Here is a 25,230-nt window from a genome sequence, read left to right as displayed (position 1 = left end):
AATTGTCCAAAGCTAAGGGAAGAAATAAAACACTATTTTTGCTCCTTATTAATAATTTTGCTTCTAAGTTTTCGTTAGAGAGTAGGTAAAAATGTTTGGCAAAGTAGATTGCTCATAGAGTTGAGCTATCCATGCTTTGTTTGTACCTTTATAGTTTACCTTTGTTTTTACCTTTAGTTTAGTTTTATGGCAGGGGAATAGGACTTGTTGAAGGGAGTGGGAAAGAAGGGATGCAGGTCTTCATAATAAGAAATGTCGGCCAGGCGCAGTATCTCACACCTGTAATCCCAGCACTTTGGGAGGCCAAGGCAGGCAGATCACTAGGTCAGGAGTTCAAGACCAGCCTGGCTAGCATGGTGAAACTCCATCTCTACTAAAAATACAAAAAATTAGCTGGGCATGGTGGTGCGTGCCTGTAATCCCAGCTACTTAGGAGGCTGAGGCAGGAGAATTGCTTGAACCCGGGAGGCAGAGGTTGCAGTGAGCTGAGATGGTGGCACTGCACTCCATCCAGCCTGGATGACAGAGCCAGACTCTGTCTCAAAAAAAAAAAAAAAAAAAGGAAAAAGAGAAAATGTCTAGAGCAGTGTGCACTAAATTTGTTCACATTACTGAAGTTCATTTTTAAAATTTGTTTTCTAGCCAATAACATATAGTAGACTAGCAATAATAAAACACATCTCTTTGAACTGGTAACTCACATCAGAAATAGGAGATACCATGCAATTAATATAGGGCAAAGAGAATGAAAACTGAGAGATTAGTCCTTATCACTGAGCTTCATTTTCCTTTCTTTTTACCACTGAGGGATTTAAATTGAACCTCAGGGGTCCTTTGTCTGTGAACTTAATATTATTAGCCAGATGGAATATTTTAGCAAGTTATAAAGATAACTGTTTTTGTGTTACGTCTCTTATTCTTGAGTTTGATTGAAGTTAGTTTAACATCATAAAGCTGGTTAGAAAGATAGTTAAAAACTGCAGTTAAAAACCTGAAAAACATAAATTCATGAAGTACCCCTAATGTAAATGTTCAAAAGAAAATACAAAGAAATCACTCTAGTATTTGACTTCCCCTCCAATTTTAATTGTCTTTTGGTATAATTCTTTTTCGGTGTTTAGCAAGTCATAAGTTATCTTTAAGCCTTTATCTTGTCCAGGTGATCCTGTTACCGGCTTAGTAATCAGCTGTATCATTTCTGTAATTCAAGCCGTTTGAACTGAATAACATTGTGTTAAGATCACTGTTTAATTGTTCTAGTTTTGATACAGTGCTTTATGTAAGTGAAATACCCTATTTTTCATGACTTTCTGTTAAGTTGTAACAGAAATTCATATATCTGATGTGAACTAAGCAAAGAAGAAAGATACCTAGAAGACTAAATTTGTTTGACTTATATCTGAATAACGGTCTACTAGTGATGTTAGAAACAAGTTTCAGGAAGAGCTAGTCTTCAGATCTAACTTCCTTTGATTTCCAAGTTAGACTTAGACACCTAAAAGTTTAAGAAAGATTGTTAAGGATTAGCTGAGATGTTACTGTGTTTGTTGATCCATTACTAATTGCTGTTAGGGCTTCTTTTTGTTGCCAAGTCGTGTTTTCAGATGGATAAATGTTTTTAATATTAATACAAAACATCTGTTTCTTGAATAATGTTAGTATTTTACATCTCAAAGAATTCTTATTGCTTACCTTGGAAGTAGATAGTATTCTAAGTCATAATAATAATTATTATTATTTTGCTGCTCAGTATAATAATCTAAATTTTTTCTAGCTGTAGCAGCTGTTGAGTCAGGCTTGCCTTGCTGTGATCAAAATATGCACTCTGTTTGTATATTTAAATTGTACTGGCTGGGCAAAGTCCTGTAATCCCAGGACTTTGGGAAGCTGAGGCCAGAGGACTAGCCTGGGCAAGATGGCAAGACCTTATCTCTACAAAAAATTTGACAGAGTGAGACCCTGTCTCTTAAAAAAAAATCATTTCAGAAACAGCAAAAGTCCTCTCTATTCAGTGCTCTTGTGATCCTCCTGCGTCAGCCTCCTGAGTAGCTGGGACTACAGGCATGCACCACTATGCTAGGCTAATTTAAATTTTTGGTAGACATGAGGTCTCTCTACAGTGCCCAGGGTAGTCTTTAACTCCTGGGCTCAAGTGATCCTCTCAACTCAGCCTCCCAAAGTGGTGGGATTACAGGTGTGAGCCACTGCATCTGACCTGATTCACTGCTCTTAAAGAGCTGATGTGAAAGTGAGTTTTGCCCAGGATCTTACAAGTTATTGAAGGGTTGTTTTAAAGTGACATATCTTTAACAGAACATTTTCCCCTGTATTTCTTGAAGTTAGAACTTGGGAATCATTAACTTCAAAACAGGGCTTTGTTTGATATGATGATAAAACTACGACCATGACTTATGTAGGTAATGTAGTCCTGAGGTCTGTGTTAGGATAGTGCAGTCTTAATTTTGGTTCATTCCAGGGTATTGAAAATAATTTGTTTCTTTTCTCCTTCTGCTTCTAAGAAGAAAAGTATATTTCTTACTCTATTTTTGTTATTATGTTTGTAATTAAAATCCACATTCATGTCTCCAGCAAAAGTTGAAGTAGTTCTTTCAACTTTTTCTAGACTACTCAATTTTTAAAACTAAACTTTTAATTTTGGGAAAATTTTAGATTTACAGAAAAGTTGCAGATAGTGCAGAGTCCCTATATACTTTACACCTGTTTTTCCTTAATGTTGATACCTTACATAGCTATGGTACATTTGTAAACACTCAGAGATTAATATTGGTGCCTTAATGTTAACTAAACTTCACATTTTATTTAGATTTCAGCAGTTTTCCCACTAATTTTCTGCTCCAGGATCCAATCCAGGATACACCATTGCATTTAGTCAAGGCTACTTTTTATTGAGCTTTTTGGTTTTCATTGTTGGACTGTTCAGTGGGAGGCTCATTTATTAACTTATTTTCTAGCCTGGACTTATAAATGAGAAATATACAGAATTCTTAAGCAGTTCAAGTAGGGAAGATATGCAAGTAAACTATGATAATAAAATGTGATTACAGAAGGAATAGCCAATTTTGTGAGGAGGAGGAGGAGGAAGAGAGGGAGACATTTACGTCAGGGAAGCCCTCCCAGAGGAGGTGACATTTGAAATGGGCTTTGAAAATTAAATAGCAGCTTTTTTTTTTTTTAAAGTTTCTTCCTTTTAGAATATTTTACCAAGCAAGAAGCTGGGATGAAAGTTAAATAGGAACTCTTAAGGCAGAGGCTGGAGAGAAGCATATCCAGACAAAGGGAATAGTAAGCACAAAGACTAAGAACATGAGTGAGCAAATAGATTTGATTGAAATGAAGGGTTGGTATAGGAAGAGTGTAGAAGGTGAGCCTGAAAAGGTATGCAGAGGATTTGGAGAGTGTTTATGTGAATTTTTTTGGTAGCCGTATTTTAAGCTGTACTATGTATGTATTTGTATACATACACAAAATATATATGTATGCACACATATAGAGTAGGTTCTGCATCTGGATTTAACCAATGGCAGATCAAAAATATTGGGAAAAATAAAATAATATGACAAAAATAATACAAAAAAGTATAACAACTATTTACATAGCATTTACATTTTATTAGGTATTATAAGTAATCTAGAGAGGATTTAAACTGTACAGCAGAATGTGTGTAGGTTATATGAAAATACTACACCATTTTATGTAAGGGACTCGAGCACTGGTGGATTTTGGTATCCTAGGGGGGGTCCTGGAACCAATCCTCTGTGGATACCAAGGTATGTGTGTGTGTGTATAAAATTTAGGAGAACTCATCCAGAGACTACATTGTTCTCCTTCTTATTACCTGCCTTTTTTTTTTTTTTTTTTTTTTTTTTTTTTTTGCCATTCCACCACTAATTCATGCCGTAACAAAAGGTTAAGTAGAAGTAAATACATATGTGAAATCCAGACTGTTTTGGGTTTTGGCTTAACAGCTTTGGTGAGCATTTATTATAGTAAAGGAAATTGAAATTGTAGGCATCCTTATCTGGCAACTCAGTGTGTAGTGTTTGCTGTTGGTGAATTTTAAAAGTGTAGTTTGATTTACATTTGATTAAATACACCTGTAGAAACGTGCTCTATGCTGCTATCGATGTTAGAGGGCCCTAGGTAGGGAGGAATATGATTTCAACATTTTAAATCCCAAAATTGTAAAATTTGGGGATAAGGTGTTTTGATAAATGATTTAGCATTGCAGTTAATTTTGGAGGACATCTGCAGTGTAATGAATAATTATTTGTATGGGTTAAAATGAAATATTTGGATTATTTGTGGATTACAGTTGCATGTGTCAGTTCTGTTCCCTTTTACTCTAAATAAATACAGTTTTCAGTCATGTCATATATAAATACTATGTAATTTAATGTTAGCGTCAAAATGGCTTTTTGCTGCCCTGCTTTCAAATAAGTAGAGGGAAACTTACCAAAGGCCAAAATTAGAACACTGAGACTGGGCACAGTGGCTCACGCCTGTAATCTCAGCACCTTGGGATCACTTGAGCTCAGGAGTTCGAGACTAGCCTGGACAACGTGGTGAAACTCTGTCTCTACTAAAAATACAAAAATTAGCCGGTGTGGTGATGTGCGCCTGTGGTCCCAGTTACTCCAGAGGCTGAGGGGGAAGGATCGCTTGAGCCCTGGGGCGGGGCAGAGGTTGCAGTGAGCTGAGATCATGCCACTGCACTCTAGCCTGGGTGACAGAGCAAGACACTGTCTCAGAAGACAAACAAACAAACAAAAACCATTAAGGCAGCCAGAGGATGATCCCTGTCCTTGCTCACAAATTTCTGCTCCTTAAGCAATCAAAGGCAAGGAAGGAACTCTACATACTTCTCCCCCTTTAAGTGATAACATTTTGAGGAGAGCTGCTTAGCTGAGTGAGCTGCGTTTTTTTTTTTAAAAAACTCAAACCAACCCTTCCTTAGATGATTTATGAACGTAAAATGCTTATTAACTTTCTGCTTTATGGTTTATGATGCTTGTAAAATGATAGGATTATTGTCCATGTATGTAATTGGTGAAGGATGTGAAACTCAGAACAAACCATATAGTGCCATGTAAATTATGGACATATTTTGGTTGTTAGGGCTTTTAAAAAACATCTCCCCCTCTGTCATTACATATTTTATCCTCTGGAAATATTTAATGAAACAGTAACTGATATTGGGAGGGACACATAGGTTGCTTCAAAGATAAATGGTAATGTTTAATTTTTTATGCTGGACAATAGGTACACAGATGTTTTTGTTACACATATGCTATAAGTATTCCCTTGTATGTATCCAGTATTTATTTAATAAAAAACAACCTGAAGTTTTAAAGGCAAAAAAGGTAATTCTCATGTCCTTAAAGCCTATTCCATTTAGTTTTTTTGTGTTTTTTTTTGGTGGCAAGGAAAATAAAACTCATTGAAACTAGGACCAAAAGTTGGTGGGTTGATAGGTTATTGTTAGAATATAGAAGGTGTTTGTGGGAATACAGGAAGAGCTGGAGAATCAGGCTGCAGGAACTGATGCAGCTCTGAGACTGGCCAGACTGTTGTCTCTTTTTTGTCTGTTTCTGCCTCTTGCTGGCTTCACTATTTCTGCCTTTATTTTATTTATTTTATTTTTTTGCTTTCTTACCTTTGCTTGTTCCCCTATCTCTTTCTCTGTTTCCTTGTTCCCATCCATTTGGTTTTTTTTGTTTTTTAAACTGGGGCAACAACCTTTGTTGTCAAACAAAGGTGCCCTTCCCCCATTCATTCTCTGTTTCCTCACTTACTTGATGTCTCTTTTTTTGTGAGCTCTCTCCTTTAAGTCTCACTGCACATTTGTCTATTCTCTTCTCTCTAGACCAACCTTCCTCTGAATCTTTTCCTTTGTGACCTTGTTGTGCATGAAGCTCTATAATGGTAGCCTAGGTTTTTTTCACATGTATCTCCTAGTGGAGATTCTCAGATAATCCAGTTGGTCCTGCTTATCTTTTAGAGCTAGGTCACATAGGCCCCCAACAGCCTGTGACTAGGTGACTCCTGTGTTAGGTATTTACCCTCGATTCAGTCACAGGAAAGGATGTGGCCTAGATCGTATGGGCCATTCCCCACTGAGGTAGCGAAGTAGGGATTTTTATAGAAGAGATTATGGGCAGGCAGATGTTCTGAAATTCTAATATGTCAATTAAGTTTTATCAAAATTTTCTCATGCACCCTTTAAGGCTTTTTGGTAATTAATTGGTATGTGATTGCTTTCTAGAAGAATCTTTTTCAAAGAAAAACCATTAGCTCTCTTCCAGTTACAACTCACTGCCTTCTTTTATCCTTAAGATATTCATTCATAGCCAGGCACGGTGGCTCACGCTTGTAATCCTAGCACTTTGGGAGGCCGAGGCTGTTGGATCATGAGGTCAAGAGTTCAAGACCAGCCTGGCCAAGATGGTGAAACCCCGTCTCTACTAAAACTACAAAAAAAATCGACCTGGCATGGTGGCAGGCGCCTGTAATCCCAGCTACTTGGGAGGCTGAGACAGGAGAATCACTTGAACCCAGGCAGCAGAAGTTGCAGTGAGCTGAGATTGTGCCACTGGGCGACAGAGTGAGACTCCATCTCAAAAAAAAAAAAAAAAAAGATATTCATTTATAATCTCACTGAACAAATAATAAATGAGTGCTCACTATGTTTTATATACTCTTTTAGGTGTTAGGGATAGAATGAGATGATGAGTGCAAGGGAGCTAGGACAAGGGTTTGAGAGTAAGGTTAGAAGGGAGTGAGGCTAGTGAGTGAGTCCAAATTTATTGTCAGTATAGTCATGGGATGAGAGTTGAAGGGCCAAGAGTGGGTGTGAGGCTGAATAAAGATAGCATAGGAATGGAAATCTTCTGTTTCTGTTAACTACCTACATTGAAGATTCCATCCATTGCATCTGGCATTGTAATTAATGTGATTAAGCAACCACTGAATATTATAGAAACTCAAGCCATTCATTTTACAGATAGTCATTAAGTGCCTACTCTGTCCTAGATTTTGCTCTAGATTGGCGGGGGGTGCACAAAAAGAAATCACAATTTTGTGCTTTCAAGGATCGTGCTTTGAGCTTAGGGCCTAGTGGGGTCCTAAACAGGCACAACCCGAATAATTACAATAATTTGACCAAGTACTAATGTAACAGTGTATGACATTACCCTGTAAAGCCAGGTTGAGCCTGGTCAGGGTGCCCTTGAGGGAGAATTACAGAGATATGGAAGGGTTTTCAGGTTGTGGCAGAAAGGGTTTCATTACTATTTTAATCAAAATCAAGAAAACCAATTAGCAGCTTATGAGAAGCAAGGAGATTAGGAGCTAGGAATATAGTCAAATAATTTTTTTACAGTAGCCAGAGCTGGCTAGAGATAAAATGAAGTGAGGTGGCTGGGAAGGACAGTTTGGGGGCTAGTTTTGGAAATTAACCTCTTGAACTGATGGTCAAAGGGAATAATCTATGCCAGCCACCAGGGTGGAACTGATAACTGTTTAGAATGAATGAGGAGGGCTTCAGCAAGGAGTTGAAGTCTGAGTTGAATAGGGGTTTCACGGATGCTTATAGCATGTATAGAGGCTTGTCATGTTTGGAGGGATAGTGGGCTGGCTGAAAAACTATTTTGAGATTGTAGGCTAAGGAAACTTAGTAATTTCACAAGAAAAATAGATCTGTAACTTCTCCCACCAGACCGTAAAGTCCATAAACTTACTTGTATTTGAAGTCACAATTTTCAGCATTTTCAGGCATGTGGGAGACACGTTTGTTGAAAAAAAATTTTTTTATTTGCTCAGTGATGTTTTTCCTATCTGTTATTCTTCTAGCCTTTTCTTTTATTGAACTAAGAAGCAACTGGTTTTTTAATTAAGTATAGTATCTTGAAAAGCCGTTTGAATGAAATGTCATTCTTTTTTGTTTGTTTGAGATGGAGTTTGCTCTTGTTGCCCAGGCCGGAGTGCAATGGCACGGTCTTGGCTCACTGCAACCTCCACTTCTTGGATTCAAGCGATTCTCCTGCCTCAGCCTCCTGAATAGCTGGGATTACAGGTGCCCGCCACTATACCTGGCTAATTTTTTGTATTTTTAGTAGAGACGAGGTTTCACTATGTTGTCCAGGCTGGTCTCGAACTCCTGACCTCAGGTGATCCACCCGCCTCGGCCTCCCAAGGTGCTGGGATTACAGGCATGAGCCACCACACCCGGCCCGAAATGTCATTTTTAGCCTTATTTTGAATTTTTAGAGTTACATACTTAAACCTGTCACTAAAAGGAATCAACCGGGAGCAGTAGGTACTCCTATTGGAAATAGTATGGACTTGTTCCTATGATCTTTAGTTGTAGATACTCACAATTCTTTTTTCTTTCCTTTGTAAATGAAAGGTGAGAATAAGTTAGCAAAAAAATCAGTTTTATTTGCTGATCAAGCTTTCAGCCTGCCATGAGGGAGGGGCTGTCTGTGCCTATTCTGGTCATATGTTCCTATATGTCTGATAATGGGGGCCCGTAGAAGAGAGAGTCTTGGTCTAGCACTGACTAGAAGGTTATCTAAAAATAGTGCCATACTGGGACTTGGCTGTCCAGACCTCTGGAAGAGGGACTATACTCTAATTATAATCCTGTTATTAAAAATTTTAAGATTTCTCTATAGAAACCAGTATTTAAAAGGAAGAGGAGATGTTTCAGGTACCCGTGGAATAACTGCTATCTCAGGTGGTAGTGGTGCAGAGAGACCTGTGAGGAAGCTTCAAGGAAAAGCTATAGAGGTATAAATGGATGAAAAGGAGAGGCGATAGTAGACAGGAATATCTGGGGCTGAAAATACATTTAAGGAAGATAGTATTTTTGTTCTTCAGGATAGGGTGAAGAAAACGACTAATGCTCTGATATATTATAGTTTGCCGTAACTTTTAGGTTATAAGTTGCAGTTTAAGTGTGTGAATCCAGATTCTATCTAGGATTTTATTATTATGAAACCACTGCTAAATAGTTACACCATTTTTACTGGAATTTTGAACCAACATCAGTATCCAGGTTGTTACTACTAAATGAAACTTTGCGAGGCCTTAACATTACTTAGTGATATTCTCGACATTGGAAACGGCATTCATAAATAATAGCCAGCTAACATTTATGGAACATTTACTAGGTGCCAGGCACTGTTTTAAGCATTTTCTATTGACCCCCATTCAGGTGAGGAAATTCATTGTGCTCGAAGGCACAGAAATAGAAATTCACATGGTATACTCATGTACCTTCTTTGGACTGACTTTAGTCAAATGAAAGAGAAAAAAGAGAAGGACTCAGGGGGTAGTGTTTTTTTTTTTTTTTTTTGAGAATTAGCCATCTGTCAGGGTTAATTTTTAAAATCAGTCTGTATGTGAGCTGAATGAGTTTGCTCATATATGATAATGGTTTATTTGTTTTAGCAGTTCCAAATTCCAATCACTTTGGGCCTTGTTTAAAAATTATCTTGCAAAGAAATTATCACCATCTCTCACTTTGCATACCCATAATGTAATATATGTTATTGAGGGGTGGGGAGCATATGCTCTGGTACCTGCTCAGAGAGCTTTTTAAAAATACAGTTAAGAACATGTGGCTGGGTGCAGTGCTCGCCCCTGTAATCCCAGCACTTTGGGAGGTGAGGAGGGAGGATTGCTTGATCTCAGGAGTTTGAGCCCAGCCTGGGCAACATAGTGAGACTTCATCTCTACTAAAAATAAAAAAAAAATTACCCAGTCATGGTGGTGTGCACCTGTAGTCCCAGTTACTCCCAGCTACTCAGGAGGCTGAGGGAGGAGGATTGCTTGAGCCTAGGAAATTGAGACTGCAGTGAGCTGTGATTGCGCCACTATGCTCCAGCCTGGTGACAGAGCAAGACTGTCTCAAAACAAAAAACAAACAAAAAAACCCCCATGTTTAGGTAAATACAGTGATTCTACATTAGAGTACATATTGGTGAATTTTTTTTTTTGGTCTAACAGTGTTGATGATTATGTATCCAAACTGTAGAGAAACACAGGTGATTTTCTTTTTCTTTTTGCCAGGACAAGGTCTTGCTCTGTGCCCAGGTTTGAGTGCAGTAGCACAGTGGTAACTCACTGCAATCTTGAACTCCTGGGCTCAAGAGATTTTCCTAAGTAGCTGGGATTACAGGTGTGTGCTACCAGGCCCAGCTAATTTTTTGTGTTATTTCTTGTTGTTTGTTTGTTTTTTTTTTGGTAGAGATGAAGTTTGCCTATGTTGCCTAGGCTGGTCTTGAACTCATGGCCTCAAGTGATCCTCCTGCCTTGGCCTCCCAGAATGATGGGATTATAGGTGTGAACCAACCATGCCCTGTCCCCAGATAGTTTTTTTTTTTTTTTTTTTTTTTTTTTTTTTTTTTTTTTTACAATTTGCATTTCATAATGTGTTTTCTTTTTTTTTTTTTTTTTTTTTTTTTTTTTTTTTTTTTTTTTATTATACTTTAGGGTTTTAGGGTACATGTGCACAATGTGCAGGTTTGTTACATATGTATCCATGTGCCATGTTGATTTCCTGCACCCATTAACTCGTCATTTAGCATTAGGTGTATCTCCTAATGCTGTCCCTCCCCCCTCCCCCACCCCACAACAGTCCCCGGAGTGTGATGTTCACCTTCCTGTGTCCATGAGTTCTCATTGTTCAATTCCCACCTATGAGTGAGAACATGCGGTGTTTGGTTTTTTGTCCTTGCGATAGTTTACTGAGAATGATGTTTTCCAGTTTCATCCATGTCCCTACAAAGGACACGAACTCATCATTTTTTATGGCTGCATAGTATTCCATGGTGTATATGTGCCACATTTTCTTAATCCAGTCTATCGTTGTTGGACATTTGGGTTGGTTCCAACTCTTTGCTATTGTGAATAGTGCCGCAATAAACATACGTGTGCATGTGTCTTTATAGCAGCATGATTTATAGTCCTTTGGGTATATACCCAGTAATGGGATGGCTGGGTCAAATGGTATTTCTAGTTCGAGATCCCTGAGGAATCGCCACACTGACTTCCACAATGGTTGAACTAGTTTACAGTCCCACCAACAGTGTAAAAGTGTTCCTATTTCTCCACATCCTCTCCAGCACCTGTTGTTTCCTGATTTTTTAATGATGGCCATTCTAACTGGTGTGAGATGGTATCTCACTGTGGTTTTGATTTGCATTTCTCTGATGGCCAGTGATGATGAGCATTTCTTCATGTGTTTTCTGGCTGCATAAATGTCTTCTTTTGAGAAGTGTCTGTTCATGTCCTCTGCCCACTTTTTGATGGGGTTGTTTGTTTTTTTCTTGTAAATTTGTTTGAGTTCATTATAGATTCTGGATATTAGCCCTTTGTCAGATGAGTAGGTTGCAAAAATTTTCTCCCATTCTGTAGGTTGCCTGTTAATTCTGATGATAGTTTCTTTTGCTGTGCAGAAGCTCTTTAGTTTAATGAGATCCCATTTGTCGATTTTGGCTTTTGTTGCCATTGCTTTTGGTGTTTTAGACATGAAGTCCTTGCCCACGCCTATGTCCTGAATGGTATTGCCTAGGTTTTCTTGTAGGATTTTAATGGTTTTAGGTCTAACATATAAGTCTTTAATCCATCTTGAATTAATTTTTGTATAAGGTGTAAGGAAGGGATCCAGTTGCAGCTTTCTACATATGGCTAGCCAGTTTTCCCAGCACCATTTATTAAATAGGGAATCCTTTCCCCATTTCTTGTTTTTGTCAGGTTTGTCAAAGATCAGATAGTTGTAGCTATGCGGCATCATTTCTGAGGGCTCTGTTCTGTTCCATTGATCTATGTCTCTGTTGTGGTACCAGTACCATGCTGTTTTGGTTACTGTAGCCTTGTAGTATAGTTTAAAGTCAGGTAGCGTGATGCCTCCAGCTTTGTTCTTTTGGCTTAGGATTGACTTGGCGATGCGGGCTCTTTTTTGGTTCCATATGAACTTTAAAGTAGTTTTTTCCAATTCTGTGAAGAAAGTCATTGGTAGCTTGATGGGGATGGCATTGAATCTATAAATTACCTTGGGCAGTATGGCCATTTTCACGATATTGATTCTTCCAACCCATGAGCATGGAATGTTCTTCCATTTGTTTGTATCCTCTTTTATTTCATTGAGCAGTGGTTTGTAGTTCTCCTTGAAGAGGTCCTTCACATCCCTTGTAAGTTGGATTCCTAGGTATTTTATTCTCTTTGAAGCAATTGTGAATGGGAGTTCACTCATGATTTGGCTCTCTGTTTGTCTGTTATTGGTGTACAAGAATGCTTGTGATTTTTGTACATTAATTTTGTATCCTGAGACTTCGCTGAAGTTGCTAATCAGCTTAAGGAGATTTTGGGCTGAGACAGTGGGGTTTTCTAGATATACAATCATATCATCTGCAAACAGGGACAATTTGACTTCCTCTTTTCCTAATTGAATACCTTTTATTTCCTTCTCCTGCCTGATTGCTCTGGCCAGAACTTCCAGCACTATGTTGAACAGGAGCGGCGAGAGAGGGCATCCCTGTCTTGTGCCAGTTTTCAGAGGGAATGCTTCCAGTTTTTGCCCATTCAGTATGATATTGGCTGTGGGTTTGTCGTAGATAGCTCTTATTATTTTGAGATACGTCCCATCAATACCTAATTTATTGAGAGTTTTTAGCATGAAGGGTTGTTGAATTTTGTCAAAGGCCTTTTCTGCATCTATTGAGATAATCATGTGGTTTTTGTCTTTGGTTCTGTTTATATGTTGGATTACATTTATTGATTTGCGTATGTTGAACCAGCCTTGCATCCCAGGGATGAAGCCCACTTGATCATGGTGGATAAGCTTTTTGATGTGCTGCTGGATTCGGTTTGCCAGTATTTTATTGAGGATTTTTGCATCAATGTTCATCAAGGATATTGGTCTGAAATTCTCTTTTTTGGTTATGTCTCTGCCAGGTTTTGGTATCAGGACGATGCTGGCTTCATAAAATGTGTTAGGGAGGATTCCCTCTTTTTCTATCGATTGGAATAGTTTCAGAAGGAATGGTACCAGTTCCTCCTTGTACCTCTGGTAGAATTCGGCTGTGAATCCATCAGGTCCTGGACTCTTTTTGGTTGGTAAGCTATTGATTATTGCCACAATTTCAGAACCTGTTATTGGTCTATTCAGAGATTCAATTTCTTCCTGGTTAAGTCTTGGGAGGGTGTATTTGTCGAGGAATTTATCCATTTCTTCTAGATTTTCTAGTTTATTTGCATAGAGGTGTTTGTGTATTCTCTGATGGTTGATTGTATTTCTGTGGGATCAGTGGTGATATCCCCTTTTTCGTTTTTTATTGCATCTATTTGATTCTTCTCTCTTTTCTTCTTTATTAGTCTTGCTAGCGGTCCATCAATTTTGTTGATCTTTTCAAAAAACCAGCTCCTGGATTCATTAATTTTTTGAAGGGTTTTTTGTGTCTCTATTTCCTTCAGTTCTGCTCTGATTTTAGTTATTTCTAGCCTTCTGCTAGCTTTTGAATGTGTTTGCTCTTGCTTTTCTAGTTCTTTTAATTGTGATGTTAGGGAGTCAATTTTGGATCTTTCCTGCTTTCTCTTGTGGGCATTTAGTGCTATAAATTTCCCTCTACACACTGCTTTGAATGTGTCCCAGAGATTCTGGTATGTTGTGTCTTTGTTCTCGTTGGTTTCAAAAAACATCTTTATTTCTGCCTTCATTTCATTATGTACCCAGTAGTCATTCAGGAGCAGGTTGTTCAGTTTCCATGTAGTAGAGCGGTTTTGAGTGAGTTTCTTAATCCTGAGTTCTAGTTTGATTGCACTGTGGTCTGAGAGACAGTTTGTTATAATTTCTGTTCTTTTACATTTGCTGAGGAGAGCTTTACTTCCAACTATGTGGTCAATTTTGGAATAGGTGTGGTGTGGTGCTGAAAAAAATGTATATTCTGTTGACTTGGGGTGGAGAGTTCTGTAGATGTCTATTAGGTCCACTTTATGTAGAGCTGAGTTCAATTCCTGGATATCCTTGTTAACTTTCTGTCTCGTTGATCTGTCTAATGCTGACAGTGGGGTGTTAAAATCTCCCATTATTATTGTGTGGGAGTTTAAGTCCCTTAGCAGGTCACTCAGGACTTGCTTTATGAATCTGGGTGCTCCTGTGTTGGGTGCATATATATTTAGGATAGTTAGCTCTTCTTGATGAATTGATCCCTTTACCATTATGTAATGGCCTTCTTTGTCTCTTTTGATCTTTGTTGGTTTAAAGTCTATTTTATCAGAGACTAGGATTGCAACCCCTGCCTTTTTTTGTTTTCCAGTTGCTTGATAGATCTTCCTCCATCCCTTTATTTTGAGTCTATGTGTGTCTCTGCATGTGAGATGGGTTTCCTGAATACAGCACACTGATGGGTCTTGACTCCTTATCCAGTTTGCCAGTCTGTGTCTTTTGAATGGAGCATTTAGCCCATTTACATTTAACGTTAATATTGTTATGTGTGAATCTGATCCTGTCATTATGATGTTAGTTGGTTATTTTGCTCGTTAGTTGCTATAGTTTCTTCCTAGTCTCGATGGTCTTTACAATTTGGCATGTTTTTGCAGTGGCTGGTACCGGTTGTTCCTTTCCATGTTTAGTGCTTCCTTCAGGAGCTCTTTTAGGGCAGGCCTGGTGGTGACAAAATCACTCAGCGTTTGCTTGTCTGTAAAGTGTTTTATTTCTCCTTCACTTATGAAGCTTAGTTTGGCGGGATAGGAGATTCTGGGTTGAAAATTCTTTTCTTTAAGAATGTTGAATATCGGTCCCCACTCTCTTCTGGCTTGTAGAGTTTCTGCTGAGAGATCAGCTGTTAGTCTGATGGGCTTCCCTTTGTGGGTAACCCGACCTTTCTCTCTGGCTGCCCTTAACATTTTTTCTTTCATTTCAACTTTGGTGAATCTGACAATAATGTGTCTTGGAGTTGCCCTTCTCGAGGAGTATCTTTGTGGCGTTCTCTGTATTTCCTGAATCTGAATGCTGGCCTGCCTTGCTAGATTGGGGAAGTTCTCCTGGATAATATCTTGCAGAGTGTTTTCCAACTTGGTTCCATTCTCCCCATCATTTTCAGGTACACCAATCAGACGTAGGTTTGGTCTTTTCACATAGTCCCAAATTTCTTGGAGGCTTTGTTCATTTCTTTTTATCCTTTTTTCTCTAAACTTCCCTTCTCTTTTCATTTCATTCATTTCATCTTCCATCAGCGATACCCTTTCTTCCAGTTGATCGCATCTGCTACTGAGGCTTCTGCAATCTTCGCGTAGTTCTCGAAGCTTGGCTTTCAGCTCCATCGGCTCCTTGAAGCCCTTCTCTCCTTGGTTATTCTAGTTATCCATTCTTCTAATTTTTTTTCAAAGTTTTTAACTTCTTTGCTGTTGTTTTGAATTTCCTCTCGTAGCTCAGAGTAGTTTGATCGTCTGAAGCCTTCTTCTCTCAACTCATCAAAGTCATCCTCCATCCAGCTTTGTTCCGTTGCTGGTGAGGAACTGCGTTCCTTTGGAGGAGGAGAGGTGCTCTGTTTTTTAGAGTTTCCAGTTTTTTTGGTCTGTTTTTTCCCCATCTTTGTGGTTTTATCTACTTTTTGTCTTTGATGATGGTGATGTACAGATGGGTTTTTGGTGTGGATGTCCTTTCTGTTTGTTAGTTTTCCTTCTACCAGACAGGACCCTCAGCTGCAGGTCTGTTGGAGTTTACTAGAGGTGCACTCCAGACCCTGTTTGGCTGGGTGTCAGCAGCGGTGGCTGCAGAACAGCAGATTTTCGTGAGACCACAAATTCAGCTGTCTGATAGTTCCTCTGAAAGTTTTGTCTCAGAGAAGTACCGGGTTGAATGAGGTGTCAGTCTGTCCCTACTGGGGGGGTGCCTCCCAGTTAGGCTGCTCAGGGGTGAGGGACCCACTTTAGGAGGCAGTCTGTCTGTTCTCAGATCTCCAGCTGCGTGCTGGGAGAACCACTACTCTCTTCAAAGCTGTCAGTCAGACAGGGACATTTAAGTCTGTGGAAGTTCTTGCAGAGTTTTTGTTTGTCTGTGCCCTGCCCCCAGAGGTGGAGCCTACAGAGGCAGGGAGGCCTCCTTGAGCTGTGGTGGGCTCCACCCAGTTCGAGCTTCCTGGCTGCTTTGTTTACCTAAGCAAGCCTGGGCAATGGCGGGCGCCCCTCCCCCAGCCTCGCTGCCGCCTCGCAGCTTGATCTCAGACTGCTGTGCTAGCAATTAGCGAGACTCCGTGGGCATAGGACCCTCCGAGCCAGGTGCGGGACACAATCTCCTAGTGTGCCGTTTTCCAGGCCCGTTGGAAAAGCGCAGTTAGGGTGGGACTGACCCGATATTCCAGGTGCCGTCTGCTTCCCCTTTCTTTGACTAGGAAAGGGAACTCCCTGACCCCTTGCGCTTCCCGAGTGAGTCAATGCCTCGCCCTGCTTCGGCTCCCGCACAGTGCGCTTCACCGACTGTCCTGCACCCACTGTTAGGCACTCCCTAGTGAGATGAAACCAGTACCTCAAGCAGAAATGCAGAAATCACCCGTCTTCTGTGTCGCTGGAGCTGGGAGCTGGAGACCGGAGCTGTTCCTATTCGGCCATCTTGGCTCCCTCCTCCCCAGATAGTTTTCTAAGTTAATCCTCTCCCTTTATTCTCTGCAGATTGCCTTGCCTCTTTTATTGAGAATGAGACTAACATGGTTTCCTTCCTCCTTTTATTCCTAAAAATCTCCGTGACTTCGCCTCTCATCCTTTTCTTCTACTTATATAGGATATCCTTTTATGTTGAACGGATCCTATTCCATCCTGTTTCTGGGACCTTTCCAACTTTTTCTCCCCTCTGTATCCTAACCCCCTGCGCAGTTCCATCGCTTCTGCATACAGAGTCCTCTTCAGTTCCTCCCTTTCCAAGCCATAGATGCTGTCTTTGCAGTATCCTTTGCATCTTCCCATTCTTTGTATTTCAACTATGACTTCCCTGGTGTATTGAAGATGGGCAACTGAATCTCTCCTTAAACTTGTGATAAATTTTTGAAAAAAGATAGATAAAAGGTGCAGATAAAATTAGGAAGTTCCAAACACCACATGTGTTGTGGGGTAGGGAGATGGAACATAGGAAGCAGCTTGGGGAAAACGCAACAATGAGATGTTATGAAAAGGGAGCTTACTGCTAGAACAGTGGAGCACAGAGAGTTGAGATAAAAGTGAAGAGCCCAGACCTAATAAGAAAGGGTTATAGAAAGTGTTTCAATAATTTGGAGAATTATTAGATAAACTGATGGTTTTAAAAATAGTGCCCCTGAGATGGAACTGGAAGCTCGGGAGAAGATATTAGTGTGATAATAAAGGGAAAGGCAAACTGACATTTTCTCAGGGAGCCTTGGAAAAATGTGAGAGAGGTAGGGCAACAGAGGGTTTTTTTTTTTTTAATCAGCACATCCATAGGGTAGGATTAATGAGATAGGTAGAAATTGATTCTGAAATTAATAGATTTATTATTTCATTCAAGATAATCTCACATGAATGATGGAAATGTGGTTTTCAATATATAAAAGAATGGTACACATTAATTCATTAATCTCAACTTTTCTTAATTTAGTAGCTCTTGTTACTATGGATAATCTGGGAATTCTGTCTTTTAAACAATTTAAAATATAACTGGTATGCATTTGTATTTTCTTCCCAGAGTAGAATCATTGGATTTTTTAGATATGAATGAGAGGATTCACCTTTTTATAACAGCATCCTAAGAAAGTCACTATGTGCTACTTGAATATTAACTATTTAGTACTACCCCTGATTATCGATTATGTAATAAGACAAGGTCATATATAAATGTACCTTTTGATTCTGTAAGAATGTAGTTGTCTAGAATTTTTATATTTGGATTTTAATTAACTTTTGGTTAGTAAAGTTGAGAAATATTTAGTAAAGAATCATGGTTACTAAATATTATTCATTGTTTAGTAATATTTATTTGAGTAGATAATTTATGTCATGACCAGTTTAAGGCCCTGGGAATGCAGGGATGAATAAGCCTTCATGGAGCTTATATTTTAGTGGGGAAGATAAGAAATGAGCTAATCTGTCATGTGAAGAAGTGGTAAGTGCTATGAAAAAACATAACACAGAATAAGGGGAGAGACTGTGACGGGGTGGGAGCTATTTAGATAGATTAGTCAGAAAAGGCTGTTCCTGTGAGGAAGAAAATCTTGCAAAACTTATTTCAGGTAACAGTAAACGCAAAGACAGGAAAGACAGAGTCAGGACCTAACGCAGTAAGAACCGGTTTGGTATGTTGGAGGAAAAGCAAGAATGCTGGTCTGACAAGAGCTGTGAGGACAAAGTGGAGAGTAACAAGAGATGAGGGTGAAGAGGTAGGCAGGGGCCAGAGTATATTGCACCATAATGCCCATGGATTTTGAGTATAATTGAAGATCGTGTGACAAGATCTAACTTACGTTTTACAAAGTTTATTCCACCTACTGACTGGCAAACTGGTTTTAGAAAAGGCAAGGTCTGAAGCACTGAACTATTTAGGAAGCTTTTGCAGTGATCTAGGCCTATGGTTTCCAATGTGCAGGAACAAACTGTTAAAACTATTATATTAACTATTTATATTGCTTTATTTAAAAAAATTAAGCTTTACTAATATTTAATATACAGATTGGCACTGGCGTCCTTGTCTTATTTGCATGTTAGTCACATGTCACTTAACATTTTTGGCTTGAGCAACTGGTGAATGTTGGTGCCATTTACTGGAATGAGAAGACTGAGGGAGGAGCAGGGTTTGTTTTGAGGTGAGAGTGAGTTGGGGAATCAGTATCTCAGTTTTGAGCATTTTAGGTTTGTGAAATCTAAATACCTACTAGAAATCTAATAGCAGGTAGATGGTTTAGATATATGAATCTGGAGCCAAGGTTAGAAGCCAAGATTAGAGATCTAAATTTGGAAATCATTAGTATAGAGGCAGTATACACCAGCTTTGGAGCCAAACTATGAATGCAAATTTCGGTTCTGCCACTTACTAACTGTGTAATTATAGGCAAGTTACTTGACATCTGTCTGCATCATTTATCTCATCTGTAAAATGGGGGTAATAATGTCTACCTCATAGGGTTATTGTGAGGATTAAATTAGTTACTACAAACAAAGTGGTTAGAACAGCGTGGCCAAGGGCATTCACTAGATGTTAACTGTTAGGATCAGTTTTTGAATAGTATTTAAGCCATGAGATTAGGGCCGGGTGCGATTGCTCACTTCTGTAATCCCAGCACTTTGGGAGGCCGAGGCAGGTGGATTGCTTGAGCCCAGGAGTTCGAGAGCAGCCTGGTGAACATGGTGAAACCCCGTCTCTACTAAAAATACAAAAATTAGCCGGGTGTAGTGGTGCGTGCCTGTAGTCCCAGCTACTCAGGAGGCTGAGGCAGGAGAATCACTTGAACCTGGGAGGCAGATGTTGCAGTGAGCCAAGATTGCGCCACTGCACTCCAGCCTGGGTGACAGAGCAAGAGTCTGTCTCCAAAAAATAAAGACCGTGAGATTAGATAACTTAGAGAATGAGTTTAGATAGGGAAAAGGGCCAGGGAGGGAGCCCTGAAGCAATACAACCTTTAGAATTCAGAAACTGGGCTGGGTGCGGTGGCTCACGCCTGTAATACTAGCACTTTGGGAGGCCGAGGCAGGCGGATCACCTGAGGTCAGGAGTTTGTGACCAGCCTGGCTAATATGGCAAAAAACCCTGTCTCTACTAAAAATACAAAAATTAGCCGGGTGTTGTGGTGGGTGCCTGTAATCTCAGCTACTCAGGAGGCTGAGGCAGAAGAATTGCTTGAACCTGGGAGGCGGAGGTTGTGGTGAGCCGAGGTTGTACTGTTGCACTCCAGCCTGGGCTACAGAGCAGGACTCCATGTCAAAAATAATAATAATAATAATAATTCAGAAACCGGAGAGAGGAGATTGAGGAGTGAGGTAGGAATCAAACCTGAAGGGTGTGTTGGCTAGAAGCCTGCCTAATGTGTCAAGATGGAAGTTTTTGGAGACCTTGAGAAGTAGTTTCAGTAGAGTGGTGGGGATGAAAGCCTGATTAGCATAGCTGAAGGACAGAATTGGATGTACGAAATTGGAGACACTGAGTATAGATGGCACATTAGAGGAGTTTTGCTGCAAAGAGGGATAGAGAAAATGGTGTGGTAGCTAGAAGAAAATGTGTGGGGTCAAGGAAAGTTAGGGGTGTGTATGTGTGTTGATTTAAAGATGGAAAATAGTATAGTTTGTATGCTGATGAGAATGACCCAGTGGAAAGAAAAAAATTGATCATATTTGAGATATGGGAAATATCATGGGAAATTGCAGCAGCCATGACCTTGAGTAGGTAAAATGAAGGTGCATAAGGGGAGAAGTTGATTTTAAAACATTGGCAGAGACTTTTCATCCATTGATGACGGTAGAGAATATTAATGGAGGTACAGAGAGACTGGTAGATGTCGTTGTGGGAAAATGAGGTAGTTTTTTCTGATTGTTTTAATTTTTATGGAAAAGGGCAGGATCATCAGTTGAGAGTCAGAAGTGGGAAGGGGTTTATAAAATTTGAGAGAGAGGAGGTGGTGTGATATAGGCATCTTGGAAGATAGGAAAATAAGTTGACTAGTGAAGATCTAGCAGGTGGATTTGTCAAGGAGGTCGGAAGGCCAGCTTGACATTTGTGGTCATTTGTTTAAAGTGATCCAGCTGGCTAAGGAGGGCAGGGTGGTCTTGAGATGGCATATGGTGAGAAATTGATAGGAACAATGCCTTCTCTGCTTCTGTTTGAGACATCTTTAGTCCTGTGACTGATAGTATTGCTCTCAGAACATTTCTCTGGTATAGGGAGGCAGCAACAGAGGAATTAATAAAAATGAATAGACCAAAAAATAATCATTTCATTTTTGCCCACATTCAGTGTTTATATCATGTTTTATGTAGCGAATGAATTCCTCCAAAAGTTTATGTTGCCGTCTGTCCTTGGATATGCCTATTTTACACAAATGATACCAAGCAAGCCCTAGGACACTTTCAATAAATTATACTTGGTTGCTGAGTTATGTAAAGAAAGCAAAATGCTGTAGTGGAGAAGCTCCATACATTTTCTTGATAGACATGAAAGCCTCACCAAAATTTTCCCTAGGACCCGTGGTTTTCATCAATCTAGAGTTATCATTCATGTTGATATTATACTTTAATGTTGATTACCGAGAAATTCAAAGTCTGGTTTTCTTTTCTTACAGGTGCTGGAGAATCTGGTAAAAGCACCATTGTGAAACAAATGAAGTAAGTTGGAATGTGGCGTTTTGTTAGACTAGGATTTCTCCTAATGCATAAAAAGTCCATAGTATCTTTTCATTTTAGGTCCGTGGTGTTGACTTGTGGTTTTCTTTGTTTTAAAGAATCATACATGAAGATGGCTATTCAGAGGATGAATGTAAACAATATAAAGTAGTTGTCTACAGCAATACTATACAGTCCATCATTGCAATCATAAGAGCCATGGGACGGCTAAAGATTGACTTTGGGGAAGCTGCCAGGGCAGTAAGTGTTTCTCATTTCCTCTTCACTTGCTCTTATTCAGCAGATACAGTTAAGTTAAGCAAAATTTTTGCTTCATGTTTTAGGGAAATGAATTTAAGCAACAAGATAAAATGTAGCAAAGTACTTTGTGCTCACTTGAGAAGTGTTAGCAATCTACTTCAGCAGGTGTTAGATAAAACCACCCCAAGAGGAGCCTAGGAAATGGGATTCTGTGGGTGCACGGTAGGTTTCTGGGATAACTGTTCTATTCAATTGCTTTTTTCTTTTTTTAACAGCACTGTTGACTTTTATAGTAGTTGATAATAGTATATTAAAATAATCTAAGAGAAAGGTTGCCATGATATGTAGCTCTGCTCTCTGAGGTGTACAGATTAAAGGCCAAAATCAGCCTCCCAGAATAAATTCTGTAAGGACATGAGCACTAAGTCCAAATTCTTGAATATCTAAGTCAGATATTCAAGAATACTGTATACTACATGGAACCTTAGGCTACAGAATTGGAGTATAACATGCCCTAGTATAATTCTTTAATGCCTTGCACATGTCAGCTATTTAAAAAGTTGTATTATTATAATAATACTTAGTGGACCCTGAAGATCTAGTTTATAAAATTAGAGCATATGTAATTAGGATGTTTTATGCCATTGGGGAGGGCACCGAAATGAAGGCAGGAGATCTTTGATATTATTAGCAGCTAAGATCCAGAGAAGGCTGGGAAATTATAGAATTATTTCCTACATCTAAGGGACTCACTGGCTGTATTCAGAGTGTCATACTTACGTGCCATGGCAAAATAAAAGGAAATGATTTGGGAAGTCTCCCTGGAAAGGCAAAACCTATATGTCTACGAAGTTGCTTAGGAACTCTTATAAGCCACTCCCAACTAATCAAATGCGAATTTATATTTGATAAAAACATAGGAAATTGTTGAGGGGAAATACTGAAAGGGTAGTCACAGTTGGATAGTGTTAGACTAGAAAGTGTCTTAGAAATGGCATAAAGGAAGAGGAGCTAGATTAGGGATTGTGAAATGAGAGACTTGTTATCAAAAAATAAGAAAATATGTGAATGTGACTTTTATATTTTTGTGAAATATATCACATAGAGACTATTTTTCTATGCATCTGAGCAGGGAAGTTTGGCAGTCAAGCAAAAATAAAGCCTTTATCCTTGTCTTACCCTTTTCTATTCCTTCCCTCACCCCCTGCTTTTCTTTCCTTCTTTTCCTCTTTTTCTTCTTTATACCAGCTCTATCTGTGGTCTTATTTTTTCTTCCTCTGTTTTCTCATTTCTCCCTGTCACCTAACTCTACTTCTCTGTTGTATTTGTTGTATCTGGTAACTGGTCAGTAGCACTGTATTTATTCTCTTCCCTGTCTCTTGGTTTTTTCTCTATCTCAGTTATTTATTCTTTTAGTTTGTCCCTTTTCTCTTTCCCTCTTTAATTTTATTCCCCGCCGTCTGTCTTCCTTTATTTATCTCCCTACCCTTTCATTTCTTTTTTTCTTTTTTTTCTTTTTTTTGGAGACGGACTCTTGCCCTGTCGCCCAGGCTGGAATGCAATGGCTTGCTGCAACCTCTGCCTCCCAGGTTCAAGCAATTCTCCTGCCTCAGCCTCCTGAGTATCTGAGATTACAGGCGCGCACCTCCACGCCCAGCTAATTTTTGTAGTTTTAGTAGAGATGGAGTTTCACCATGTTGGCCAGGCTGGTCTCGAACTCCTGACCTTGTGATCCGCCTGCCTCGGCCTCCCAAAGTGCCGGGATTACAGGCGTGAGCCACCACGCCCGGCCCCATTTCTTTCCGTTATCAAATCAATTGTCATTAATCTTTGGGTCCTAACACTCCTGTGTCACCAGATGCAGTTGACATCATTAATCCCTCTCAGGCCTCCTAAATCATCCAGCTTTCTGGTGTCCACACAACCTAATCTGTAATCCTATATTATAATTTTTAAACATTCCTTTTTTTTTTTTTCCTTCTGTGTGTAAGGTTTTATGTTTATAGCTCCTCTCTTATTGTCCTCTAGTGTTTTTGTTTGTTTGTTTTTTTTTTTGAGGCGGAGTTTTGTTCTTGTCACCCAGGCTGGAGTGTAACGGTACGATCTCGGCTCACTGCAACCTCTGCCTCCTGGGTTCAAGTGATTCTCCTACCTCAGCCTCCCGAGTAGCTGGGATTACAGGCGCCCGCCACCATGTCTGACTAATTTTTGTATTTTTAGTAGAGATAGGGTTTCATCATGTTGGCCAGGCTGGTCTTGAATTCCTGACCTCAGGTGATCCACTTGCCTCGGCCTTCCCAAGTGCTGGGATTATAGGTGTGAGCCACTGTGCCCGGCCTCTACTCTAGTTTTTTATAGTTGGTTAGAGAGTGTGAATGGAAAATAGAGCTGGGTGTGGAATAGGTTCCTTTTTCACATCTGCTTAAATGTGGAGGTGTGAAGTTTATTGTAAAGAGGGGCCTCCTCTTTTTTTTTTTTTTTGTTTTTTTGTTTTTTTGTTTTGAGACAGAGTTTCACTCTTATTGCCCAGGCTGGAGTGCAATGGTGTGACCTTGGCTCACCGCAACCTCTGCCTCCTGGGTTCAAGCGATTCTCCTGCCTCAGCCTCCCGAGTAGCTGGGATTATAGGCATGCACCACCATGCCCGCCTAGTTTTTTTCTATTTTTAGTAGAGACGGGGGTTTCTCCATGTTCATCAGGCTGGTCTGGGACTCCTGACTTCAGGTGATCCATCTGCCTTCGCCGCCCAAAGTATTGGGATTACAGGCGTGAGCCACCATTCCCGGCCAAGAGGGACCTCTTTATAGACCTTTAGAGAGGGTTTATTGTGGGGAAGCAAGAGCAGGTCAGTGGAAGAAATTAAGTGGTAAGAAAAAAGTGTTTCCTCCTAAAAGAATATTTATAGAGTCAGGACAGCAAAAAAAGTAGTAATAATTCCCTCTCTTTTGAAGTTTCTAAAATTAGTCATGGTTTTTTTTTGTTTTTTTTTTTTAAGTAGTGCTTAATAAGGTTATTTGAATACGTGCATCGGTATAGGTCAAAGTTCAGAACCAGGGGATTATAAAGACTTCAAATGTTAGATAAAGCACCATACCTTGCATATGTAGAAGGACATGCTCACTGCTGAGTATGTTTGCCAATTTGTCTAATATTTCAACTTTTCTCATTCGTTTGTTTAAAATTTTATCTTTGAAAAGAAAGGGAGGGGCATGTAGATCTTAGCTAAGGTTTTTTTTTTTTTTTGAGATGGAGTTTTGCTCTGTCGCCCAGGCTGCAGTGCAATGGCACCATCTCAGCTTACTGCAACCTGCGCCTCCTGGGTTCAAGCAATTCTCCTGCCTTAACCTCCCGAGTAGCTGGGACTACAGGCACACGCCACCACGCCCAGCTAATTTTTGTATTTTTAGTAGAGACGGGGTTTCACCATGTTGGCCAGGATGGTCTCAATCTCTTGACCTTGTGATCCACCCGCCTCAGCCTCCCAAAGTGCTGGGATTACAGGCGTGAGACACCGTGCTTGACCAGCTAAGGTTTCTTAGAGTTGAGCCTAGTCTACCGCCATGCCACCTTGAATGCGCCTGATCTCAGAAGCTAAATGAGAGTGGATTGAGCCTAAGTATTACTAGAAAGAAT

General features: G+C 39.8%; 1 protein-coding gene across 1 annotated transcript in view; it reads left to right on the top strand.

The window, feature by feature from the left end:
• Positions 1–25,230, top strand: part of GNAI3 (G protein subunit alpha i3) — a 54,365-nt gene that overhangs the window by 11,065 nt on the left and 18,070 nt on the right. Inside the window, exons 2-3 of the mRNA XM_003267905.3 lie at positions 21,297–21,339; positions 21,456–21,597. Of these exons, the coding sequence (XP_003267953.1) occupies positions 21,297–21,339; positions 21,456–21,597 (185 nt within the window). The remainder of the gene's footprint in view (positions 1–21,296; positions 21,340–21,455; positions 21,598–25,230) is intronic.

This window comes from Nomascus leucogenys, chromosome 12 (assembly GCF_006542625.1).
Source record: "Nomascus leucogenys isolate Asia chromosome 12, Asia_NLE_v1, whole genome shotgun sequence".
In the NCBI taxonomy this organism is placed as follows: Eukaryota; Metazoa; Chordata; class Mammalia; order Primates; family Hylobatidae; genus Nomascus; species Nomascus leucogenys.
This window is presented reverse-complemented; position numbering and strand designations above follow the sequence as displayed.